Source organism: Cannabis sativa, chromosome 4 (genome assembly GCF_029168945.1).
Source record: "Cannabis sativa cultivar Pink pepper isolate KNU-18-1 chromosome 4, ASM2916894v1, whole genome shotgun sequence".
NCBI classification, from domain to species: Eukaryota; Viridiplantae; Streptophyta; class Magnoliopsida; order Rosales; family Cannabaceae; genus Cannabis; species Cannabis sativa.
In genome coordinates, this window is record NC_083604.1 from 63,332,746 (window position 1) to 63,354,936 (window position 22,191).

The window sequence follows — 22,191 nt, forward strand, 5'->3', positions numbered from 1 at the left end:
AGTATCCTTCGGGTATCCTTCGGGCTGACGGACGATCGACTCTGATACCAACTGTGACGCCCCGATATTTTGCCTTATTTTACAAAATATACTATTTTCATGCATAATTTGAAAAGATAAAAAAAAAAAAAATTAAATACAACAGTGGATTTTTTTTTAAAAAGAAAAATCAAAATGCAACATAGAAGGATCCTTCATTTGAAAAAAAAAACAAGATACAGTAAGTAAATAATTTTAAATAATACATTTCCATTGTGTTTAGATTTATCAAATACTTAAAAATAAAACAGGCACCACAGGCGTCCTAGATCGTTTGCCCGTCCGTAGCCACTCACAGTATACGTACCAGAACTGACCCTGCTCACTATACACTTCCCTGTCTAATACTTGTAGGGGGAAAGTAAGGGGGGTGAGCTAAAAGCTCAGTAAGGAAATGCTTATCAAACAATACCATATAGTATCACACATACTACCATTAATGTATTTATTAAGTTTTAGCAATATCATACATGCTATTTTATAACTATAACCAAATAACTGTACATATGGAAACCTTCATCATATAGGTCTATACTATTTGTTCACACCGTACACATATACAGAGATCATAACTCCAATATCATACTCATAACATAATCATATCAATACTATAAATAATAATGTCATTATCATAATATTGGCATATCATAGCCATTACTTACATAACCCGGGCCTAGCCTGACCCTACAATATCCTGGGCCTAATCTGTCCATATAATAACATAGGCCTATGCAGCCCTACCATTGTTATAGGATAGGGTATCTCTATATTCAACAGTAACATCATTGTATCATACCCACCATAACAATCTCATACACGACTCAGTAAAATGCAGGGTAGGGTATCTCTACATTCAACGGCCTTATCCCGTATCATACCACACCATGGTCCCCCACTTTACCTGAGATGTTAGCATACAACATACAACATACAACATGCAACATACAAATACATCATACAACATACAACCTGAAACATACAAATACAACATACAACGTATACAAGTCATACAACCATAATCTATGTATCAATTCACAAACTGATATTGTGTCCATACCACACATTCTCAGTACCATATACATATTCATAAAAACAAATCATAAATCATATTTCAATACATAAAGAATTTAAATTTATGCAGATAAACACATAAAAAACTATCTAATTTCCTTACTTTAAATCCCGCTGCTTAAGACTTGTTATCTCGTCACTACTACCTATAACAACACATGGGTCAAGGCCCTAACATTAAAATTCGCACTCTTACAGTACAGCAGAAAGAACACTTTTTTTGACCAATAACTACACGAATTCAATGAAAGTTTCTTCACAAAAATTATAAGAAATTCAATTATCTTTGTAACGGTATATAGATCATTAAAAATGGATTAAAACTGAGGGAGTTATGATAGTTTTACTGAAACTATTTCTGAGAAAGAATATGGAGTAACGAATCACAGGAGACATCGGAAATACAAAGTTTTGATACTGAAATATTCCAAATCAGAAAATACTCTCTTCATAAAAGTTTTAGAAAATCGAATTCCCTTTCTAATGACACAAAAACCTTTAAAATTGGAATTATAACGTAAGAGATATAGATATTATACCGAAACAGTTATTTTGGAAATCCTGAAACAAATAGATTTCAAACTACAGCAATAAAACAATAATTTTTGACTTAGAATAATCAATAATTGGTGAATGGTTTCTTCATAAAACATTTATAAAATTGAATTATCTTTTCAACGGTACCAGTATCGCTAGAATCGGATCATTATTCAAAGAGATATTCGGATTTTACTGAGACAACTTATATAGAAAATATGAAAAACGATTTACAATAAACAGCGTAGAAATACTAATTTTTGACATAGATAAATTTCGATTCAGTAAAACATTTCTTCATAAGAATTATAGAAAATTCAATAAGCTTTCTATAGACACCAAGATTGCGAGAATCAGATGAGTATTTAAAGAGATATGACAGTTTTACTGAGACATGTTTCATTCTGAAAAATAAGAAAAAGAGACCTACGAATATTCTCCTATTGTGATTAATAAATTAGTAAATGTAGAGTTTCTTACCTCAAATACATCAAGCTTCTGGATCGATAGACATAAGATGATGGTGATCAAAGATGAGAGTGAAGAGAGGTATAGATTTGGCTAAAGATGACTTTAGTTTTATGAATAATAATAATATTAACATTATAACAATAATAATATGATAAATTATTAAATAAACAAATATCTAACTTTTAAATTTAAATTGTAAGCTCTTAATCTCGTAACTTTAGGGCTTAGTTTTGACCTAGAAAAATTACGAATTATGATACAGCTATTTCTACAAAATTTATAGATCTTCGAATTATCTTTCCAACGCCACTGGAATCACCTCAATCGGAGTTATAAAACTCCAGATATGATTATTTTAGTAAAACAGTTTCTAAACCTGCGAATTTCTCTAAACTTACGAATTTTCTCACATTAATTAAATAATAATATTATTTCATACCACTTATACCATTATTTAAATCAAATAAATATATTATAAAGAAAACCTAATGGACTTTCATATCGGGCTTTAATTAAACGATTACGTGCTTATGAAAATACCATAATATTTTACTTTCGTAGTTAATACAACTTTAACTCTCTTTAGAAAATTGGTTCAACTACTCTAAGCAATAGTCTCTACTCACTAACAACACAAATAAATGAGATAATTATCCTCGCACCATTAATATCCCAAAAAAAAATTAACTACTATTTTAATGTTGATATTACATTAATATTACGTGGACCACTAAAAATTTGCCAAGTGTAAAAGTGTGTACACGTGGACAGTCCACCGTGACACTTAATTGTGATTTTTGGACAGAGGGGTACAGAGAAAAACGGAATGGGAGTTTAGGTAGTTTTGCCCCCAAAAAATCAATTTTTGTGGTTAAGTGTTAAAAAAATTTAAAATTTAAGTAGTTTAACTACCAATATTCCTTTAAAAAATGTATAACATAGATGATTTGATTACATATAATTTGGAATGTATATTTTCTCTATGGAGATGGACCCTGCGGGGACCCGCTCCTTATGAAGCAGGGATTCCCCGTTTAAATGGGGAATGAGACCGAAATTTGGGGATGGGGATCACACTCATTGTCCCGACACAGACCCGTTTAATATTTTATAATTTATAATTTATGTTTGTATTTTTTAATATATTACTATTATTTTTATGACTTTTAAGTTGTATTTTGGATAATAATTAATTTACTGAATAATAATTAATATGTAATATGTTAATTTTTATGTAGTTTAATATTTATAAATATATATATAAATTTTTATTATAAATATTATTTTTTTATTGGAGAATTTTCCGTTACGTTCCCGTTTTTATTAGGGGATTTTTCGCACTATCTCCAATAAAAAATAAGCAAAGATGAGAATTAAAATTTTTAACAAGAATAGGAACAAAAAGAACACTCTCCCCTAATTCCCCCTTTAGATCCCTATAGATCCCTACCTATAATATAAGTTGACAAAGAAGAAAATAAAAGCATATTTAATAATTAAAGTTGAATTGAATCTTTGAATTCATGCATCTGAGATTCCAAACCAAACCAAAACCCCACCACCAGTATCGCAGTCAATTCAACATTTAACTTTAATATATACAGAATCAGAACAAAATAAACCCTAATTTTAGAAAAAAAATAAAATAATCGTAAAGTCTAAATATAATAAGAGGAACGGAATCTTCTACAAAAGTAGTGTCAGATTGTCAGAATCAACGGTCAGGATTATTGCTTCTGCTGACTATAAATACACACATCCAAGAGATCTCGCAGCCTTCTCCATTTTCATTTCATACTCACACCCAGCTTCGTCTTCTTCTTCCTCACTTGTACTCAGAGAGAGAGAGAGAGAAGGCTACGTCGCCATGTGTGGGATACTGGCAGTGTTTGGTTGCGTAGACAACTCTCAGGCCAAACGCTCCCGTATCATCGAATTGTCCCGGAGGTCAGCCTTTTCTCTTGTCCATTTTTCATTTTCTTCTCTCTTTTTTCCATCATATGACCAACATTTGAGCCTTACATTGTTCCTGCATTTCATTTCTGAGCTGAGTTTTTCTTCTTTTGGAGAAATTATTCTCAAGTTTTTGTGTATTGCTTTGGGTTCTGATTTATGCGTATGGATACGATTTGATCTTTTTGTTTTCTTCATATCCAAATTGTAGTTTTGTTGATTGTTGTGGCATTATTGACTTAAGTCGTTGATATTGCTATGTATGTTGTCCGTCTAGTAGCTCAGTTTTATATTTTGATTCCGTTTGCTTGTGCTGGGATTTGGGTTTTGAAGTTAATTGATTAGGATGTGGGTGAATTTATAAAATTACCATTATTTTTGTTGTTAATTACGTTTAATTTGATTATTTTTGCTCTCTTGATTTGATACCTTAGGCTTCGCCATAGAGGTCCTGATTGGAGTGGCTTGCATTGTCATGGGAATTGTTATCTTGCTCATCAACGTTTAGCTATTGTAGACCCCACTTCTGGAGATCAGCCACTTTACAATGAAGATAAGACTGTTGTCGTCACGGTACTACTAGCTCTTTTTACCTCTTCGAACTATTGTGTGTAGGTTTATGTTTACTAACGTTAATATCAACTTATTAAGAAGGTTTTATTAATATTGGTAAAGTTGAATTAACACATACAGATTGTCTCATGTATTTTTCCTTTTGTACATGTCATTGTTCAGATTGGGTTACTTGAAGTGTTTTTATTTATTTAATAATGTGTTATTTTACTAATATATCAACTTGACACCTTTCTCCTGTGTGATTGTTGAAATTGCGGTCATAAGGTTAATGGAGAAATATATAACCATAAGGAATTAAGACAGAAGCTGAAGTCACACCAGTTTCGCACTGGCAGTGACTGTGAAGTCATTGCGCATCTTGTAAGTGACTAAGAATATATTTCAAGATTGATTTGTGCTTGGTGAACAACCATTTATTATAACTATGATTTTAATGCTTTATTCCCCTTTTCATATTTCTTCTTTTGGTACTTCTATACTTTCCTTTTTAGTGCATCACTTATGAAAATATGTCATTGCCATTGGCAGTATGAAGAATATGGGGAGGATTTTGTGCATATGTTGGATGGCATGTTCTCCTTTGTCCTCCTTGACACTCGAGACAATAGCTATATAGCAGCTCGGGATGCTGTTGGTATTACCCCACTTTACATGGGTTGGGGTCTTGATGGTATGTAAATTTATCCCCGTATGTGTAATGTACTGTCTGGTCCTGATAATAATAGTTTAAGTCTTTGTTTCTTGAATACGAGCTGTATAAGAGATGTTAGGAAGTGTTAAAACTGTACCGCTTCATAATCACAATAACATATACTCTGTATTCTTTGATTCAGAATTTGAGAGTACCTTTGATTTTCAGTTCATCTATTATTTGCTCTTGCGTAGTTTTATTTTTACTATTTGGGAATTTATGATTTCATTTTTATTTTAGAAGTTAGTGAGATGATAAAATGAAGAACATGTTTATTACTTAATCATCTGCAGGATCAGTTTGGTTTGCTTCAGAAATGAAGGCTTTGAGTGATGACTGTGAAAGGTTTATGTCGTTCCTTCCTGGGCATATATACTCTAGCAAGCAAGGTACGATATATCATGCTTATGCATATTTTAAGCTCTCTATTAGTAAGTGAATGGAACAATAAATAAAGATAAGATCATATCTGATCAAATCAAATCAAATAGTATCTCATTCTTTTACTATAAAAAACTCAAGAAAAATACTAGGTGGTTTCAAAACTTAAGTGCCCGCCACGTATCTCTGTTTGGAACAAATTTATTTGCTATCTTTAAAACCTATTCTTACATCATAATCTTTTTCGGTTAATGGATGTTATGTTTTCCATCTTATGAATTCATCATGTATTTGCAGGAGCAATGAGAAGATGGTACAACCCACCATGGTTTTCAGAGCAAATACCTTCAACTCCCTATGATCCAATGGTCCTTCGGAAGGCTTTTGAGAAGGTAAGCTCCAATTTTTTTTTTACTATTTTGTTTTTTATGTATTTATATTTCCACTACTCGTGTTCGGTAACTTGCAGCCAGTAAAACATAATTTCCTATGATCTAGAGGACCTCAGACTTGTGTTCTCTAAGTTTTTGAGATTCGTGGAAATTAAAGCCCTGAAAAGATTACAGATACCATTTACAGGCCACTGACAATTATCTTACTAGGATAATATGCTGACATAAAAGTCCCTTAATTATTAATGTATAAATAATATGTTTGGCAAGACTGAACATATGCATTGGATATGAATGTTTTATGCTTGTTCATTTCCTACTTATACTTCAGAAGTGGTCGACAGATTCTGCTAATTCGATGCTTACTTGTTGCCAGGACGAGTTGCAAAAATGGGCCAATAATTTATGTGGGTTTTATTATTCTTTTTGTCTACGATGAGTATACTTGATAAGACTGTGGTCTAAGCTAGGTACAGAAATTTATAGGACATAGCTCATCCGTCATTAATATTGATACATCCCCAAATAGCTAAAAAAGACATTTAGTAACATCTACACAACTTAAATTAGAAATCTTCTAAGAGCGCAAGAGTCATTAGATTGTTGATCAATTAGCAAACTACGAATTACTGTAATATTATTATATGAATGATGTTGATATTTAATGCATTTGTTCATCTGGAAATCTTTCAGGCTGTTCTAAAAAGACTCATGACAGATGTACCATTTGGTGTACTTTTGTCTGGAGGCCTGGACTCATCACTTGTGGCAGCTGTGGCTTCTCGCTTTTTGGCTGAATCAGAGGTTGCTTGTCAATGGGGATCTCAGTTGCACACCTTCTGCGTTGGTTTGAAGGTCATAACAACTATTTCCTGTTTGACAGCATGCGTCTACTTACATTTTATCCCATTATTAATTTTTCTTTTAGGAGATTTTTTTCCCATTGCTGTAATTTGGCTTTATTTAAATTTCAATATGCAATGATCTTTTTCTGAAAGAAGAAAAAAAAAACCCTAAAAAGTAAGCAAAATTTGGATTATCCCGTATCTGTCTTGTTTTTATCTAAGAATCTGGATTATGAGGTACTGGTTGTCACAGTGTATAATGTTGAATAAAGGACAACTGAATATTCCTGTGTATGCGGTACCTAAGATGTGTTTGTACCAGTTTGTGCTATGCCATTTTTTTGATATCCTGTAAAATGGTAACCAAATACTATTCGTACTTTTTCAAATAATAATAATTAATAATACGTAAATCTGTTATTAATAATATTTGCGCTGACATTAATAGTTTAAACAAAAAGGAAGAGCTCTGACCATATTTCACTCGTATGTTTCAAATTTTAGTTAGTTTGCTTTGAAAGATTTCTAAAACTGCGATTAATTTGTATCATTTGATTTTAATTATTCCATCTTTTTCTTTCCATTTTAGCTTTCTAAATGTTAGTGTATATTCATTTGCCTCACTTATTATGTATTCAGGGCTCTCCTGATCTAAAAGCTGCACAAGAAGTAGCAGATTATCTTGGAACTCGCCATCATGAGTTTCACTTCACTGTTCAGGTGATCCATCCCTTATAAAGCTAAGGTTGCTACAAGCATTTTAAGTCTGTAAGATGTAAGATAATAGAATTGTTTCCTTTGTTTCCAATTCAGGAAGGCATAGATGCAATTGAAGAAGTCATTTATCATACTGAAACATATGATGTGACAACTATCAGGGCTAGCACTCCCATGTTTCTTATGTCTAGAAAAATTAAATCTTTGGGAGTGAAAATGGTTATCTCTGGGGAAGGTTCCGATGAAATTTTTGGGGGTTATCTGTATTTCCACAAGGCCCCAAATAAGGAGGAGTTTCACCAAGAAACATGTCGAAAGGTAATTGACCAATGTCTCCCTTCTTTCCTTGATATTTCATTTCTTGATTAGTGGCATGTGACCTTGCAATTCAACCTTGGTGGATTAGGTCATACTGCCTTAGTTTTGAGTTTCTAAAATTTTTAATGGTTACATGGACAATTGATCAGATCAAGGCTCTTCATCTTTATGACTGTCTGAGAGCCAACAAATCAACTTCAGCTTGGGGGCTTGAGGCTCGTGTACCCTTTCTGGACAAAGAATTTATCAACATTGCCATGGCCATTGATCCAGAATGGAAAATGGTGAACTTTTACTTTGTGTATCAAGTTATATTATAATTTTTCTTCTTAGAGAAGCTTATAATATAAACATATGATCCATATGAATCTATTTTTTGGATCCAAAGTTAAAACTACTTGAAGCAAAAGCAACGTTATCCATGTGGTAGACCTTATATATAACATAGGGGTGGTCTCTTTGGGTAACTTTTTGTATCATATGTTCATAAATTGAAACTAAATATACATATATATGGTTGTAATACTTGGCACTTTCATGCATTGATAACTACAGATCAGGCCTGATCTTGGGAGAATCGAGAAGTGGGTTTTACGTAACGCATTTGATGATGATCAGAAACCATATTTACCAAAGGTGTGTACCTCTGTACTTGTTGCTTTTGCAACACACATTGTTGTGCTCATCAAGTTATACACAATCTTTGTTTTGCATACATATCTTGTTTTCATTGTTTTGAAGGGATGTTTATCATCTCTTTTTCAGGAAATCATTTTTCTTACAAGTTTGATTTATTTTTTTTTGGTCGTAGCACATTTTGTACAGACAGAAGGAACAATTCAGTGATGGTGTAGGGTACAGTTGGATTGATGGCCTGAAGGATCATGCCAACAAACAAGTAAGACTTTGCTTTGTTTGGGTGTTGCTAGAATTTGTTTTTTATTTGTACTACCTTTAGCCAACTTATTTCTATCTCTGAATTGAACAAGAAACAGATGCTTCTTCTTTTTGGTTGCATTTTATACTCTTTACTTTTGATTGCCCTTGATCAGGTAACAGATGCTATGCTAATGCAAGCAAGCTTCATTTATCCCGAGAATACTCCAACCACAAAAGAAGGATACTATTACAGGACTATATTCGAGAAGTTCTTTCCCAAGGTGAAATATTTAGATACTACTTTCGTTTTTTTTTTCTTGAACTTCTCTTCATCAACAATTTTTATGCTCGCTGTCAGGTGGGAGGCTGGTTTGTTTCTTGTGTTGTGTTCTTAGTTACTAAATTGCTAATGTCTCACTTTTCATACTAACTGTTCTTTTTTACTTAAATATCCAATTCCAGACGCATTGTTTATATTTTTGCTAGAGCCCTGATTCAACTGACCATTTTTTTCAACAGAATGCTGCCAGATCAACAGTTCCTGGTGGTCCAAGTGTGGCATGTAGTACTGCTAAAGCTGTTGAATGGGATGCAGCATGGTCCAATAATCTCGATCCATCAGGCCGTGCTGCTCTTGGTGTTCATGCAGCAGCATATGAGGAATCATTGGGTGACAAGGACACCAATCAGCCGCATGGATCTCCCCAAAAGCTGCAAGAAGGGCTTGTGGAGCAGGCAGCCACGGTTGTTTGAGTAGAACTTAATGTCAATACTATGTCATATGAGCACCATCCTAGCTTTGCTCGTAATAGCACAGGTACTAGTTACAACTTAACAAATGGTCTTCATTTATTGTTAATGTTAAACACTCATCTGTATATCATGATAAGTTACCAGATTAGGCTAACAGATGGTAATACTTTCTAGCAGGGTTTGCAGCAAACACTGTAGTTAGAGCTTGGAGCAGGTCTTGATGAGCCGTTTGTTGATTTATGTAAAGGCCTTCTTTAATCCACATCATCATGCTGATCTTGGAGCTTAGGTTATTTTTCATTCCAATCCCTCAGGCTTTTTCTGTAGATTACTAATAAAATCTGTTTGTCATCTCAATGTTTTCTTATTCCTAGAGTTGAGTGTTGTATTTCATCTTATTCTCGTACTTGTTTATGTATCTACAAGTTGAAGATATTTGGTCTAACTGATGCTTCTTTCACAGTCCTCTGCAATTCCATGATGGGGTTTTTGTTTTTGCTAGGAACAATTTCCATAAGAAAAATTAAATATAAAAGAATTCAGTTTTATGATTGATTTCCAATTAAGATAATTCATTTGTTAAACCACAAGATTATCTGTTGCTATTAGCATTAGACATTAAATCCTTTGTGCTTGTAAAACAAGAAGCAAGAAAATGTAGTTTAATCTTATCAGAAGGTAACACGACATCGAATCAAGTATTGAATCAGCATTGATTTTGATATTTAGCCATCAAACTGATAACAGATGGGGACTAAAGAGGTTACAATTACAAACATGTTCAAAACTACAAAAACAGTATCATACATTCCACAAAACTGGCTGCTCTCTAAACAGCATGTGTTTATTGAAAAATATATACAGGGAACGACCTTTATATGCAAAAAACAGAAAGACATCACGACATTATCAACAAACAGTTGATCTGTACAAAAAAGACCTGTGATTTCACTCGTTAGTTGGGTCAGCATCACCGAGCATTAACCACCAATAATAAGGTTTCGGCAGCCAGTTCCTTAACCTTGTCTGAGAGCATTCACCATCGACAGATACCAGGTGCTTCCATATGGCTCATGGCAACTACCTCATCGTACTTTGATGGATACACAAAACCCCACAGCTGCATTGCAATGGGAAGAACTTGAAGACATTTTTCATTCAAAGCCTTTATGAGACATTATAAAACTTTACAGAGTTCATGTGATGTTCTACAGAATCATATAGGGCGTGCAGTGTGTGAGCCACTAGGTTGGGAAAAGGATGAGAGTGAGACCCAAGTTCCAACCTGAGACCTCTTGGTATTGAGGCTCAATTAGGAACCAAGTGTGCCAATGAAAATATATATATATTTTTATAGTTCATGCTTGCACCTATCTGAATGTGTCGATGTGCTTAAACTTAGCGTGCAGATGACTAATCATATGTGAAAGAGATAGTAAGCTTTGCACCCACCTCAATTTCTTTTACTTCAAAGTCCTCTGAGTGTGCAAGACAAGGGTTCCCATAGGTTTCCGAGACTGAGCTTGATCCGTTTAATCTAACATAAATAATTTAACATAAATAAATAAAAAAAGCATTGAAAAGACAATGAAATTACATCTGCAATTCACCATTCACCAAATTTTAATCTTCAATAGAAGGTTTAAAGAAATGAGGAGTACATACTCTCTTATTTTTTGTTCTTTATTTCTGAATAATAGAATATAGGAGGCGGAAACTACTTACAGATCATTGTCCAAGTATAGTGCAAAGTGACCACCCCCGCCAATTGCTAAAAAGTCAAGGGAGCACAAAGTGAAATAGCGATTCGCACCTGTTTGTTTACTGCAATTAGTTCTCTCTCAAAGAAATAAATGTCTAAAATAGCAAGTAGAATCTATGTAGGGATTTCGTAACATTTTGCAGTTCTCTACTATTTTCTGAAATACAGATACCTGTAGGGTGAAAGATAACAGGATGACCAGGTCTATCTGTGAAAACAAAAGTCGTGTTTGATCCCTGTTCATAATTCAAAGTCACTTACAGAGAAAAGAAAAGAGTCACTGAACGAGCTTGAAGAAAGTACATCTTTCAGTATTACCTGATATTTTTTCTTGTTGGTTGGGTTTAAGGGTGCCTCGACCAAGCCACCAAAAACTGCACCTTTACGATCTCCAACAACCTGAGATTATTTGAGTCATAAAGCAGTCATCTTCAGCATACATACATAAATTTGTAGTTAAAATAATAAAAAAAAAAACTTCTTTTCTATTGTTTTTTCATTTTTCTATTCTACAATGTCAGTATTGTTATTATAAAGCTCATTTATTATTATGACAAATTTGATACAACTTTGAACATGTATCAAATTTAGTTAGCACACCACCATAGCAGCATTTTCTATTTATAAAATACTATAGCATCGCTACACTACAGATGCTCTTAGGCAGTATAAAGGGCTGTACCATAATCTAAACAATTGATTATTTTTCAACAGAAAGCTCTGAGAAAGTTTCGCCATAGATTTTCAAAATGAAGTGCTTATGCCACTGCCAAGTAAAAGTCTTGATAGAAAACAAACTTTTACCAGTAAACTGAGGCCAGGCCAAATCATGCTCCTTCTGTATAGTGTTGAAAGTGAAATTCCATGCCTCCATGTGCTACACAGAACAATAAAGAGATTTAGAGACAAAAGCAAAATCAGAAACACCAGCAGTTTAATGGAACTTTCAAAAACATATTACTCAAAAGAAAAACTTCTCATCTTTTTAACCTGTATAATAATATCCATTTCCGTCCTTGAACAAGTGGTGGAAGTGAAGCATAGAGAGCAGTTCTTGTATTCTCCGAAAGAAGTAATGAAGGTTCAGAAACACCTGGAAAGTCACCCGAAGATTCTGGCTCATTCACTTTTTGGATAGGTCTCATCTCCACTCCAGAGTTATCATTATTAGCATTATTGTTACCATCAATTCTCAAGTTAGAATCACCCCTGCGATCCTGATTTCGATACCCACTAATTCTAGCAGCTTGGCTAACAACCCTTCCAAGAGTTTGTTTTCCCTTGGAAAATAGACTTCTCCTTCCACTATTTTCTTTCATTGCAGAGTTAGGTGGGGGATTGGCCTGCTCCACTTTCTCATCAACCTTTTCATCTAAGTTTGGATTATCTCCAGACTTCGGAGATGACAAAAGCGAGTAAAGAAATGCAGAGAAGGAAGAAGTATCTGGACCAACACCTACATCTTCAGAACCCTCTTCACCAATTGACTCAACTTGATTTCTTTTCGACTCAGTCTCATCTACCTGATAAAACATCATACATTGTTAAAAGCTGGAACAAGGGTGTTTGATCTGGAGAAGGTCTTCATTTGATATGTATAAGGATATCAAGGGTGTTTTTTTTCCCATTTACGACCAAAATGCTTCCACATTTCATCCTAAATAAAGTAAATTATCAATAGCGCAAGCTAATCTTGGAAGCTTTATCAGATATAAGGTTCTCCATTATTCATGAATTTTAGGTACATAAATATATATATATATATATATATATATAAATATATATAAATATTTCACATTGAATTTAAACTCTAGCAAACTAACCATCCCCATAACCCATCCTAATAATCAAATTATCATCACAAATACATAGAGCCAAAACAAAAACGGACAGATTAAATATGTGTCCGTATAATCAACTTCATTGATCGCCGGTAAATGATCAAAAACCAATGAAGAAACTTAATGAAAGCCGAAAAAGCTCCGCAGGTCAAAAGAGAGAAGAAAAGAGAAAAATATACTTACAGAAACCGGAGAAGGTGAGGTGGGTTGGGACTTGGAGGGTTTATCCGAAATGGGGTTGAGGAAGACGGTGGTGAGATCAGATACAAAGTGGGCAGCTTTGCTCCGCATGGATTGTTTTCTTCCCATATTTTATATTAATTAATATAGCGAGAAAACCTGATAATTATGAACTCCTAACCACTTATCCGTAATCCCCAATCCTTCAATTCATTTAGTCAAGATTCCAAATATCCCACTTCCTCTTTTCTATTATTTGAGCTTTTTTTTCAAAAGATATAAAATTTATTTTGGATTCTGTGCCACAATTCAGGCAAATGAAGAAAGAGAAGAAAACTATGTACAAAAGCACAAAAACATCTATATCTATGTTAGTTCTGTGTGAAGGACCAAACCAAAGGCAGAAGAACCGGGGAGAGAAGAGTGTATATGACGCTAATATTTACTTTTCAAATTTGTTGAGGTCGTCGTCTTGTTCCACCCAACCCCAACTGAAGCTCCAAAAGCTAGTCAGATTTCTCTTTGTTTAATTCTTTCTTATAAAATACTTGTAAACAGCTAGACAAATTGACTCAATGGCCCAATGGATAAGGCGCTGGTCTACGGAACCAGAGATTCTGGGTTCGATCCCCAGTTGAGTCGGTAACATTTGTCTTTAATATTTTTTCAAAATCACCAAATTTCATTTGAAATGGACCAAATAGTCCAAAATCTACGGCCCAGCCCAAACAATGTCAGCTAGCTCTAGAGATGGATAATAGCATTCTTCTGAAAAATATTATTTAATGAATTATTAATTAGAAGTCTAGATTTTTTTTTTTTAGTGTAGCGTAATGGTATTTTACAATCAGTTAATAGCTTAATAGCTTTAAGGTCCTAAGTTCGAACCCATGACCTTTCTCTTTTTTCCATCCCTCCCTCACCACTAAACTAGCCTTAGTGGCTTAGAAGCCTAGGTCGTAGTCCATATATTCTTGAATTTCAATATGAGTTTACTTTAAATTCAAGTTTCAAATTACATCAACCTTAACATGTGGAATAGCTCACCTTTTAATTATACTCGTTGTCACCAACTAACTATTGCTTGTTACTTATGACTAGTGTTTCTTCAAATGTTTATATTTAAGAGATTTTTTAAATATTTTGGGATGTTTTTGCCAAAATAAGAATTTTCTCAAAATTTTAGAAAAATATGGATTTTATGAATCAAAGTTTTAAAATCTAAATTTTTATAGTCCCAAGCCATTCCCTTAGCCGAGTAGAGCCACCATATAAGAGTTGGTCCGATAGAAACGATGCGGTGAAAGAGTTTGTAGAGTGGCTTGGCCCCATGACCTTTTTTGGATGAGGAGCTTTTATACAAGATACTAAATTTAAAAATAATTACATAAGCCACCATTTTTTGTAAAATATTTAATTTATTACTTTGTAAGAATGTTTTTTTATATTTATACGATTTTTCAAAAAATAACACGAAAACAATATAAAATCAACAAGAAAACTACATCAAATTAATATGAAAAAAAATATCAAAATAACAACAAAAAATAACATACATATAACAAAAAATCAACAACAAATTAACAAGATTACAACATAAAAAGACCGTATTTTCTATAAATAAAATCAAAAAAATCGTCAAAATGTTTAAAATTCTGTGAAACTATGAGCATGTTTGGTAGTGTTTTCTGTTTTTTGTTTTCAAAAAATTATTTTTAGAAATGAGAACAAAAAATAGTTTTTGAAGCTTTTAAAAATAAGTCATGTTTGGTTAGTGTTTTTTAAAAACAATATTGACCAATAGTGAATTGGTTTTTAAAACAGAAAACAACCTTTTGTTGTTTTCAAAATTCTTGTTTTTTGTAACTTTGTTTTCTGAAAACTGTTTTCAAAAAACACAGCCAACCAAGCTAAATTGTTTCAATTTTCAATTTTTAAAAACAAAAAACAGTTTTTTAGTTATGATGCCAAACATGCACTATATTTTTGTAATTTTTTTGTTGTTTTTATGTTTTTGTGAAATAATCCCCTAAATTTACCCTAAATAACTTTTTTTTTGGATTATTTTTAAAAAAACAGAAATAACAAAAAAAATTACAATAATATGATTGCTAAATTTAAAATATTTTTAAGGTTTTTAAAATTTATTTACATACAATACGGTTTTTTATGTATTTTTATATTGTACTCTTGTTATTTTGTTGTTGAATTTTTGTTATTTGTTATATTATTTTGATGTTATTTTTTTTAGTTATTGTCATTTTTTTTTGTTATTTTCTTATATTTTTTTATAGAAAATCGTAAAAATATATAAAAAATTAAATGCAAAATTATTACAAAAAATAGCAATTTATATCATTTTTTCCATTTTTTACTAACACACAGTATTTTCTACATTTATACTTTTTGTTATTTTCTTCTATACTTTATTATCTTTCTAAAACTACAAATATATTGTTTATATTCAATCTGCAATCATCTAATATACTTTATAATTTTTCGTTTTTCTATTTTGTAAAGATATACACTATCTTTAATATTTTTCAAAATCACCAAATTTTATTTGAAATGGTCCAAAATTTACGGCCTAGCCCAAACAATGTTAGCTGGCCCTAGAGGTGGATAATAGCATTCTTCTAAAAAAATATTATTCAATGTCTTTTCATATATTATTGGGATTTTTTCATTAATATACATTATAGGTAAATTAATTACAATTATAACGTTAATTTGACATAGCAACACAAAGTACCGTCCTCCCCATTATGAATGCCGACCAATTGTCAATTGGTCAACAAAATCAATTCACCCAGGCGCTCGTGCACCACCTGCATCCAACAAATAGCTTCATTAATTACATTTTATTTTTCTTTTTTGTAAATATAAAGTTTTCACGAAAATCTAAAAACTTTTTTTTTATTTTGTTTTGTTTTTTTTTTTGTTTGAGCGTCTTTCTTTTTAATTTTTTTTTGGCTGAATTTCTTTCTTTTTTATTTATTTATATACATAGATATGTATTATTCGAAAATTCTAAAATGTACCGATACATCTCTATATCTTTTAGTATCTTAAATAAATTTTAGTCAATTTTTTTTATAGTAATGTACATTATAGTTATTTAAGACATCTTGCAAAATTTAAAAAATTCGGAAAAGTTTAACACGCCGAAAACAAGGTTCAAACAGTGTGTTGCACGTGTGACTATTTTATTTTAACGCATATAAAATAACCTGTTTGAATATTACTTTCTATACTGTAAATTTTTCTGAATTTCTCAAAATTTTGTAAGATATCTTAAATAGCTATAACGTACACGAATATGAAAAAAAATTAGACTAAAATTTTTTTTTGGATGCCGAAATAAGTAGAGGGTGCATCAGTACATCCCTTTTAAAGGGGTGCATTGTATAATCACCCTATATTATTTTTACTTTGTTTAATTTTAAAAATTATTTTCTAATCAAATCACTACTCGAATAAACTTTAAAATAGTATTATTGTGATTTATTCTTCAATGTGATCATTTTAAAATATGAAAAATATATATTTTTACAGTTTTCGAAATAAAAAAAAAACCATAAAGTTACAGATAAAACTATTATATACTGATTAGTTACCATTGAATTATATATATATTTTTTAAAAAAATTACTCTATTTTTTTTTTTTTCAAAACCATCGGATTATATTATGTGTGAAAGAAAATTTTGTAAAGAGTTTTTTTTTTTTTTTTTACACTTCAAAATAATTTTTTTTTGTATTTCTACGGAAATTCACTTAGCAAACCACATAGTAACTAATGAAACAACTTAAATCACAACCAAAATCTACATAGCAACCCACATAAAAACTACTGGAGGAATTACCGAAACAACCTAAACCATAAATTTGAAAGAAGTAAAAAAGTTAAAAAATAGTATATGAGATAATTCCCCATTTTGTAATTAGTTTCTACAATAAAACTAAAGGTTACTAAAAATGTATCTTAATAATATTAAGATACTATAACATAATTTGCAAAGCAAAATACTAAAATATTATTTTGAAATAACTAATTACTAAAACAAATACTATAATATATATATATATAATATATATTTAACTAGCAAGCACTTTATTTATTGTAACTTATTCGTTTATTTTGATTTATTAAATATGTTTGAAAATAGCATAAATGTTACTAAAAAACGAAACATAAAGTATAATAAATAATAAGAATAAATATAATTGAAATGTAACTAAAATTTATATGAGATAAATAAAATTAAGGGGTTTTTCCATTTTTACGGAATTCTACGTAGAAACCCCTATTGCAACTAACAGAGCAACCTAAATCGCAACTAAAATCCGTATAGCAACCCACATAGAAACCACCGGAGAAACAACTTTAGAAACCCAAACCGTAAATTTAAAAAAAAAAAAAAAAGTTAAAAAATAGTATATGAGGTAATTTCCCTAAACTTAATCTAAAACTAAAATTAATTAAAAAAAAGTCTTAAAAATATGCATTATTTGTAATGAATTTAAATTAATTTATAAAACTTATACGTGCACTAGTTCCTTAAATAAAATTAAGGTAACATAAATGTCGTTACATAAAAAAAAAAAAATAAAGTAACTTAAAAGTATTTTAAATAACATAATATAATACACAAATAAACATATAATTTTAAAGGTAACCAATTTAAAAATTAAAAGATATACATGTGAGATATTTTTATTTTAAAGTAGATTATTTTATAAAAAGTAACTGTTGCCCCTGATTTTGCCCAATATACGTGGACCAACCAGATACAGACACGTGGATCAAGCAAATCGCAATATCTGCTAAGTGTTTATGCCATAAGGTAACGTCCGGGACGTAGTCCCCGGAGAAGGCACATGGAACCTCGTGTGCCCCCGGAGACTCGAATAGCGCTAAGGCATCTCCGCGAGGTGTCAGGTTTCTCTTGAGCAATCAAGTCGCATTAAATGCCGCATGGGAGGAAGCGTGTTGGGACTGCTACACGCAATAAAGTCTGACGGCACAACCTCCAACCAGCAGCGGCACAGTAATGATCATTTAAGTCTAGCGACGGCTACACTGTGAAGAGTCACGTCAATCAAAAGACAAAAATGACATTCCATATAAAAACCCTACAGCACCTAGGGATTTGACCATGCATTACTCATGATATATTCATTGGGAATACCCAACTTTATGGATACTTACAGATACACTTGTAAGGACAATTCTAGGGATTACCCCACCAAAAACACTATAAATACCCCCTCAAAGCTCATTAAATGGGATCGAGAATCTTGGGCTGCATATGAGCAAGTAGAGTAAATACTCACCAAGAACATTCTCTGTATTTATAAGGGAGAATCTCTCCCAAGTATATTCTCTGTATTAAAGACATCCATAAATAAAAAAGACTCGTGGACTAAGGCTCATTAACGCCCCAACCACGTAAAAATCCTTCTCTCACTTTCTTACAGCTCAGTAATTTTATAATATTTTATTAGTTGCCGAAAATCTCGGTCAACATTTTGGTGCTTTCATTGAGAGCTGAAGAAAGCCACTATAAACGAACACTTGACTTCACAAACATGGTGGAGACTAGAAGTACTCGTCAGCCTCGCCCTCTTGAAGACGCTCAAGACCCGAATGAGGAAGATGTAACCTCAAGAGCAGAAGAGGGGTCCGAGGAAGAGGAAATAATCCCCGATGATGACTACGAGGGAAACCTCGATGAGTATGCCTACGACGAAGGTAGTTACTCGAAACTGGTGCTTCTTAGACAAAAAGCTATCGATCACGAAGCCGAGATCGAAGCTCAGAAAGCGCAAAACCAGAAAATGCAAGAAGTAATGCTGGCCATGCAAAAAGCCATGGAGGCAGCTGGCATTCACGTGCACCCCAAGGCAATGACCGCTGGACTTGACAAGGAGCCAGCGACGTCTTCGCCTAGTTCCCAACAGCAGAAATCTAGGGAGCCTAGCCCTATAAGGTACCCTGCTGAAGGGAACCAAACAAAAAACCCTACCTCTACCCCAGGGCGAAAGAAAAAGGCGCAGGATCCGCGAAAGGTCCGCTCAGATTTCCCTAAAGGGAAAGGTCCGCAGAGGGGCAAGCCCCAAAAAGGGAGCTTTGGCCCTTAGGATCGAGAGGACCGAAAAAGCGTTTCCGTGCACCAAGAGCCCGGGGGTAGAGGGAGAAGAAGACAGAGGTGTCCTCCCGTTGATCTGAGAAATCAAATCAATGGGAACCAAGGTGATCTCCGAGATCACCTTGACCAAAAAAGATACGGACCCACGGTCTCCACGGGTACGTTAAATGAAGGAATTATGGCGGAACTCGCCATACTTCGAAAAGACATTGCCCGAGTCTCCCGGAGACAGAAAGGAGATGACTCCGACTCAGACTGCAAGGATCGGGAGCCATGTGCTAAGCACATCTTAGAGGCGGAGCTCCCTAAGAACTTCAAGATGCACGAAATGGCAGCATATACCGGGAACTCCGATCCTAGCGACCACTTGTCACGGTTCAACCGTGTCATGACGGTCATGAGGGTCAGCAATGACGCCAAATGTCTGTGCTTCCCACTTACCCTAAGTGGGTCCGCGGAGGAATGGTTCAAAAAACTGGAACCAGGATCCGTGGGCTGTTGGAACAAACTACAGACCAACTTCCGAAGACAGTTTGTCGCCGCAAGAAAGGTCAATCTGGAGGTCAGTGCCTTGACTAATATCAAGCAACTGCCCACCGAGACCTTGAAGAATTATATAAAGAGGTTCCGAGAGGAAGCCTCGAAAACCAAGAAAGTTGACGACGGACAACAGCTTGCACTTCTCCAAGCAGGCATCCGCACTGGGACTCCTTTCTGGAATGAACTACAGCAAGAAGGAGCTGCTAGCCTTCAGGACTTCCAGAAGAGAGTCCAAAAATATATCAACCTCGAAGAAGCCCAAATCGTGGCTTACGAAGGATACTATCCCACCGGGATAGCAGGGTACATGCCCGGAGTATCGCCCTCGGGCACTGCCCCGACCGCCACTCCACAAGCAAGTGGCATACAATTTTCTGCTACCCCCGGATATAGCCAGGGCCAAGCCTTGGCACCAGCATCATCCCATTTTGGCAACCCGTCCGGAGTGAATGGACAAGCTCCTTCACACTCTGCTCCGGCTGCTAGTCTGGCAGGCCCTTCCCAGGGTTCGAGGAGTAAAAGGTCCTCCAAGGGCAGCACCCGGACGGGAGAAAAGCGCCAGAAAAGGGGGTACACCCCCCAGTATACTCAATACACGGAGCTGTCGGACTCCCAAGAACGTGTGTACTTTGCTACTAGGCAAAATACACACTACCGGAGACCACAACCGTTGTACAAAGATAGTTCCCGGAGAGATCCGAGCAAGAGATGCGAGTACCACAACGACATCGGTCATAGCACCAATGAGTGTAAAAATCTCAAGGACGAGATTGAAAATCTCATCCGATTAGGCCACCTCTACGAGTGGATCAAAAATAGGTTGCCCCACCTCAATCCGGGCCAGGCGACTGCGGGTATGCCTCAGGGAACACCGGGGGGTACAGCCGGAGCATTGGCTCCAGCTGCTCCCACGGGCGACGCCCCGCACATCCCCGGTCTGCCGCCCCGGCCTAATGGAAGGGTAGCCATGATCTCCGGAGGTCCCCATATCGGAGGAACTACTCGCAAGGAGCTTGAGCGATACGCAGGGGCCGCAAAACACAGTGAGGTTTGGGAAGTTACTCAATTCCCAGCTCAAAGGCCCTGGTTGATGGTCCAACCCATCACGTTCACGGAAGAAGACGCCAAGACAGTGCGCTTCCCTCATCATGACCCATTGGTCATAGAGACCCCCATTGCGAATAAAGTGGTGGCCAGAGTCTTAATTGACAATGGAAGTTCCGTGAACCTACTCTTCAAGGATGCCTTCACCGCGATAGGCTTGACGGACCAAGACCTCTCACCTAGTGGGTCCCAGCTCACAGGGTTTAACGGGACGACACTTATCCCAATGGGAAAAGTAAGGCTCCCAGTCACCTTGTGCCCGGACACCCCCCAAAGCACATTTAAATACTGCACTTTCGTAGTGGTGGACTGTCCGACAGCCTACAACGCGATCCTCAGCCGACCGGCCCTGGTAGACTTTGGCGCAGTCACCTCGATTCGGCACCTGTGCCTGAAGTTCCCAACCCGGGAGGCCAGAATCGGAACGGTGAGGGGAAACCAGGGGGAAGCAAGACAATGTTACATTGTCGCAACCCACCTGCCCGTGCTAATGGTCCGGGAGTCAGCTGAGCCAGAAGAGGCTGAAGAGGATGAGTTAGACTCCCGTGTGGGGTCTGAAAGAATTGTGGAACCAATGGAGGACGTCGAGGAAGTATCAGTGTGCGACCTCGACTCCACCAAAGTACTCCGGCTAGGGAAGAACCTAGATCCGGAGGAAAAAGAAAAAATAATAAAAACACTGAAGGGCGCCATCGACATCTTTGCATGGCGCCAAGAAGACATGACTGGCATAAGCCCTCATGTCATCACCCACGTACTCAACGTCAATCCGGACATGCCCCCCGTCCAGCAAAAGCGACGCCCGCTCGACTCGGTGAAAGCCGAAGCTCTGGAGAAAGAGGTGGACAAGCTTTTGACTAACGGCATGATCCGCGACGTATACTATCCAGAGTGGCTGGCCAATCCGGTTCTAGTGCCCAAGCCGAACGGAACTTGGCGAGTTTGTATAGATTTCACAGATCTAAACAAAGCTTGTCCAAATGACTGCTT

General features: G+C 35.0%; 2 protein-coding genes and 1 non-coding gene across 4 annotated transcripts; 2 read left to right on the forward strand and 1 right to left on the reverse strand.

Moving 5' to 3' along the window:
• The first annotated feature begins 3,590 nt into the window (after positions 1-3,590).
• LOC115712660 (asparagine synthetase [glutamine-hydrolyzing] 3) lies at positions 3,591-10,174 on the forward strand. Of its 2 annotated transcripts, none has more exons than XM_030640978.2 (15): positions 3,591-4,065; positions 4,506-4,644; positions 4,912-5,007; positions 5,176-5,317; positions 5,632-5,727; positions 6,017-6,111; positions 6,805-6,966; positions 7,596-7,676; positions 7,770-7,991; positions 8,141-8,275; positions 8,547-8,627; positions 8,803-8,889; positions 9,044-9,151; positions 9,390-9,687; positions 9,801-10,174. In XM_030640978.2, exons 1-14 carry the CDS (start codon positions 3,986-3,988, stop codon positions 9,621-9,623), a joined length of 1,758 nt encoding a protein of 585 aa, XP_030496838.2. In that variant the 5' UTR covers positions 3,591-3,985; the 3' UTR covers positions 9,624-9,687; positions 9,801-10,174. The 2 variants fall into 2 exon arrangements, with proteins under 2 accessions (XP_030496838.2, XP_030496839.2); XM_030640979.2 differs by having other exon boundaries at positions 3,751-4,065; positions 9,798-10,174.
• Positions 10,175-10,312: 138 nt separating this feature from the next.
• Positions 10,313-14,031, reverse strand: LOC115712661 (uncharacterized). Its single transcript, XM_030640980.2, has 8 exons — positions 13,410-14,031; positions 12,376-12,908; positions 12,190-12,262; positions 11,704-11,784; positions 11,558-11,621; positions 11,349-11,436; positions 11,076-11,160; positions 10,313-10,743 (listed from the first exon to the last, which is right to left on the reverse strand). The coding sequence occupies exons 1-8, from the start codon at positions 13,533-13,535 to the stop codon at positions 10,660-10,662; spliced, it is 1,134 nt and encodes a 377-aa protein (XP_030496840.1). The 5' UTR covers positions 13,536-14,031; the 3' UTR covers positions 10,313-10,659.
• On the forward strand, positions 13,976-14,048 carry TRNAR-ACG (transfer RNA arginine (anticodon ACG)). The gene has a single exon. It is a non-coding gene; the product is annotated as a tRNA-Arg (tRNA).
• Positions 14,049-22,191: the final 8,143 nt, after the last annotated feature.

Coding starts and splice junctions, on each gene's coding strand:
- LOC115712660 (XM_030640978.2), top strand. CDS start 3,986: ATGTGTGGGATACTGGCAGTGTTTGGTTGCGTAGACAACTCTCAGGCC. Junction 4,645..4,911: donor ATAAGACTGTTGTCGTCACG/GTACTACTAGCT, acceptor TGCGGTCATAAG/GTTAATGGAGAAATATATAA. Junction 7,677..7,769: donor AGTTTCACTTCACTGTTCAG/GTGATCCATCCC, acceptor TTTCCAATTCAG/GAAGGCATAGATGCAATTGA.
- LOC115712661 (XM_030640980.2), bottom strand. CDS start 13,535: ATGGGAAGAAAACAATCCATGCGGAGCAAAGCTGCCCACTTTGTATCT. Junction 11,622..11,703: donor CCAACAAGAAAAAATATCAG/GTAATACTGAAA, acceptor AATTATGAACAG/GGATCAAACACGACTTTTGT. Junction 10,744..11,075: donor TTGAAGTAAAAGAAATTGAG/GTGGGTGCAAAG, acceptor ATTGCAATGCAG/CTGTGGGGTTTTGTGTATCC.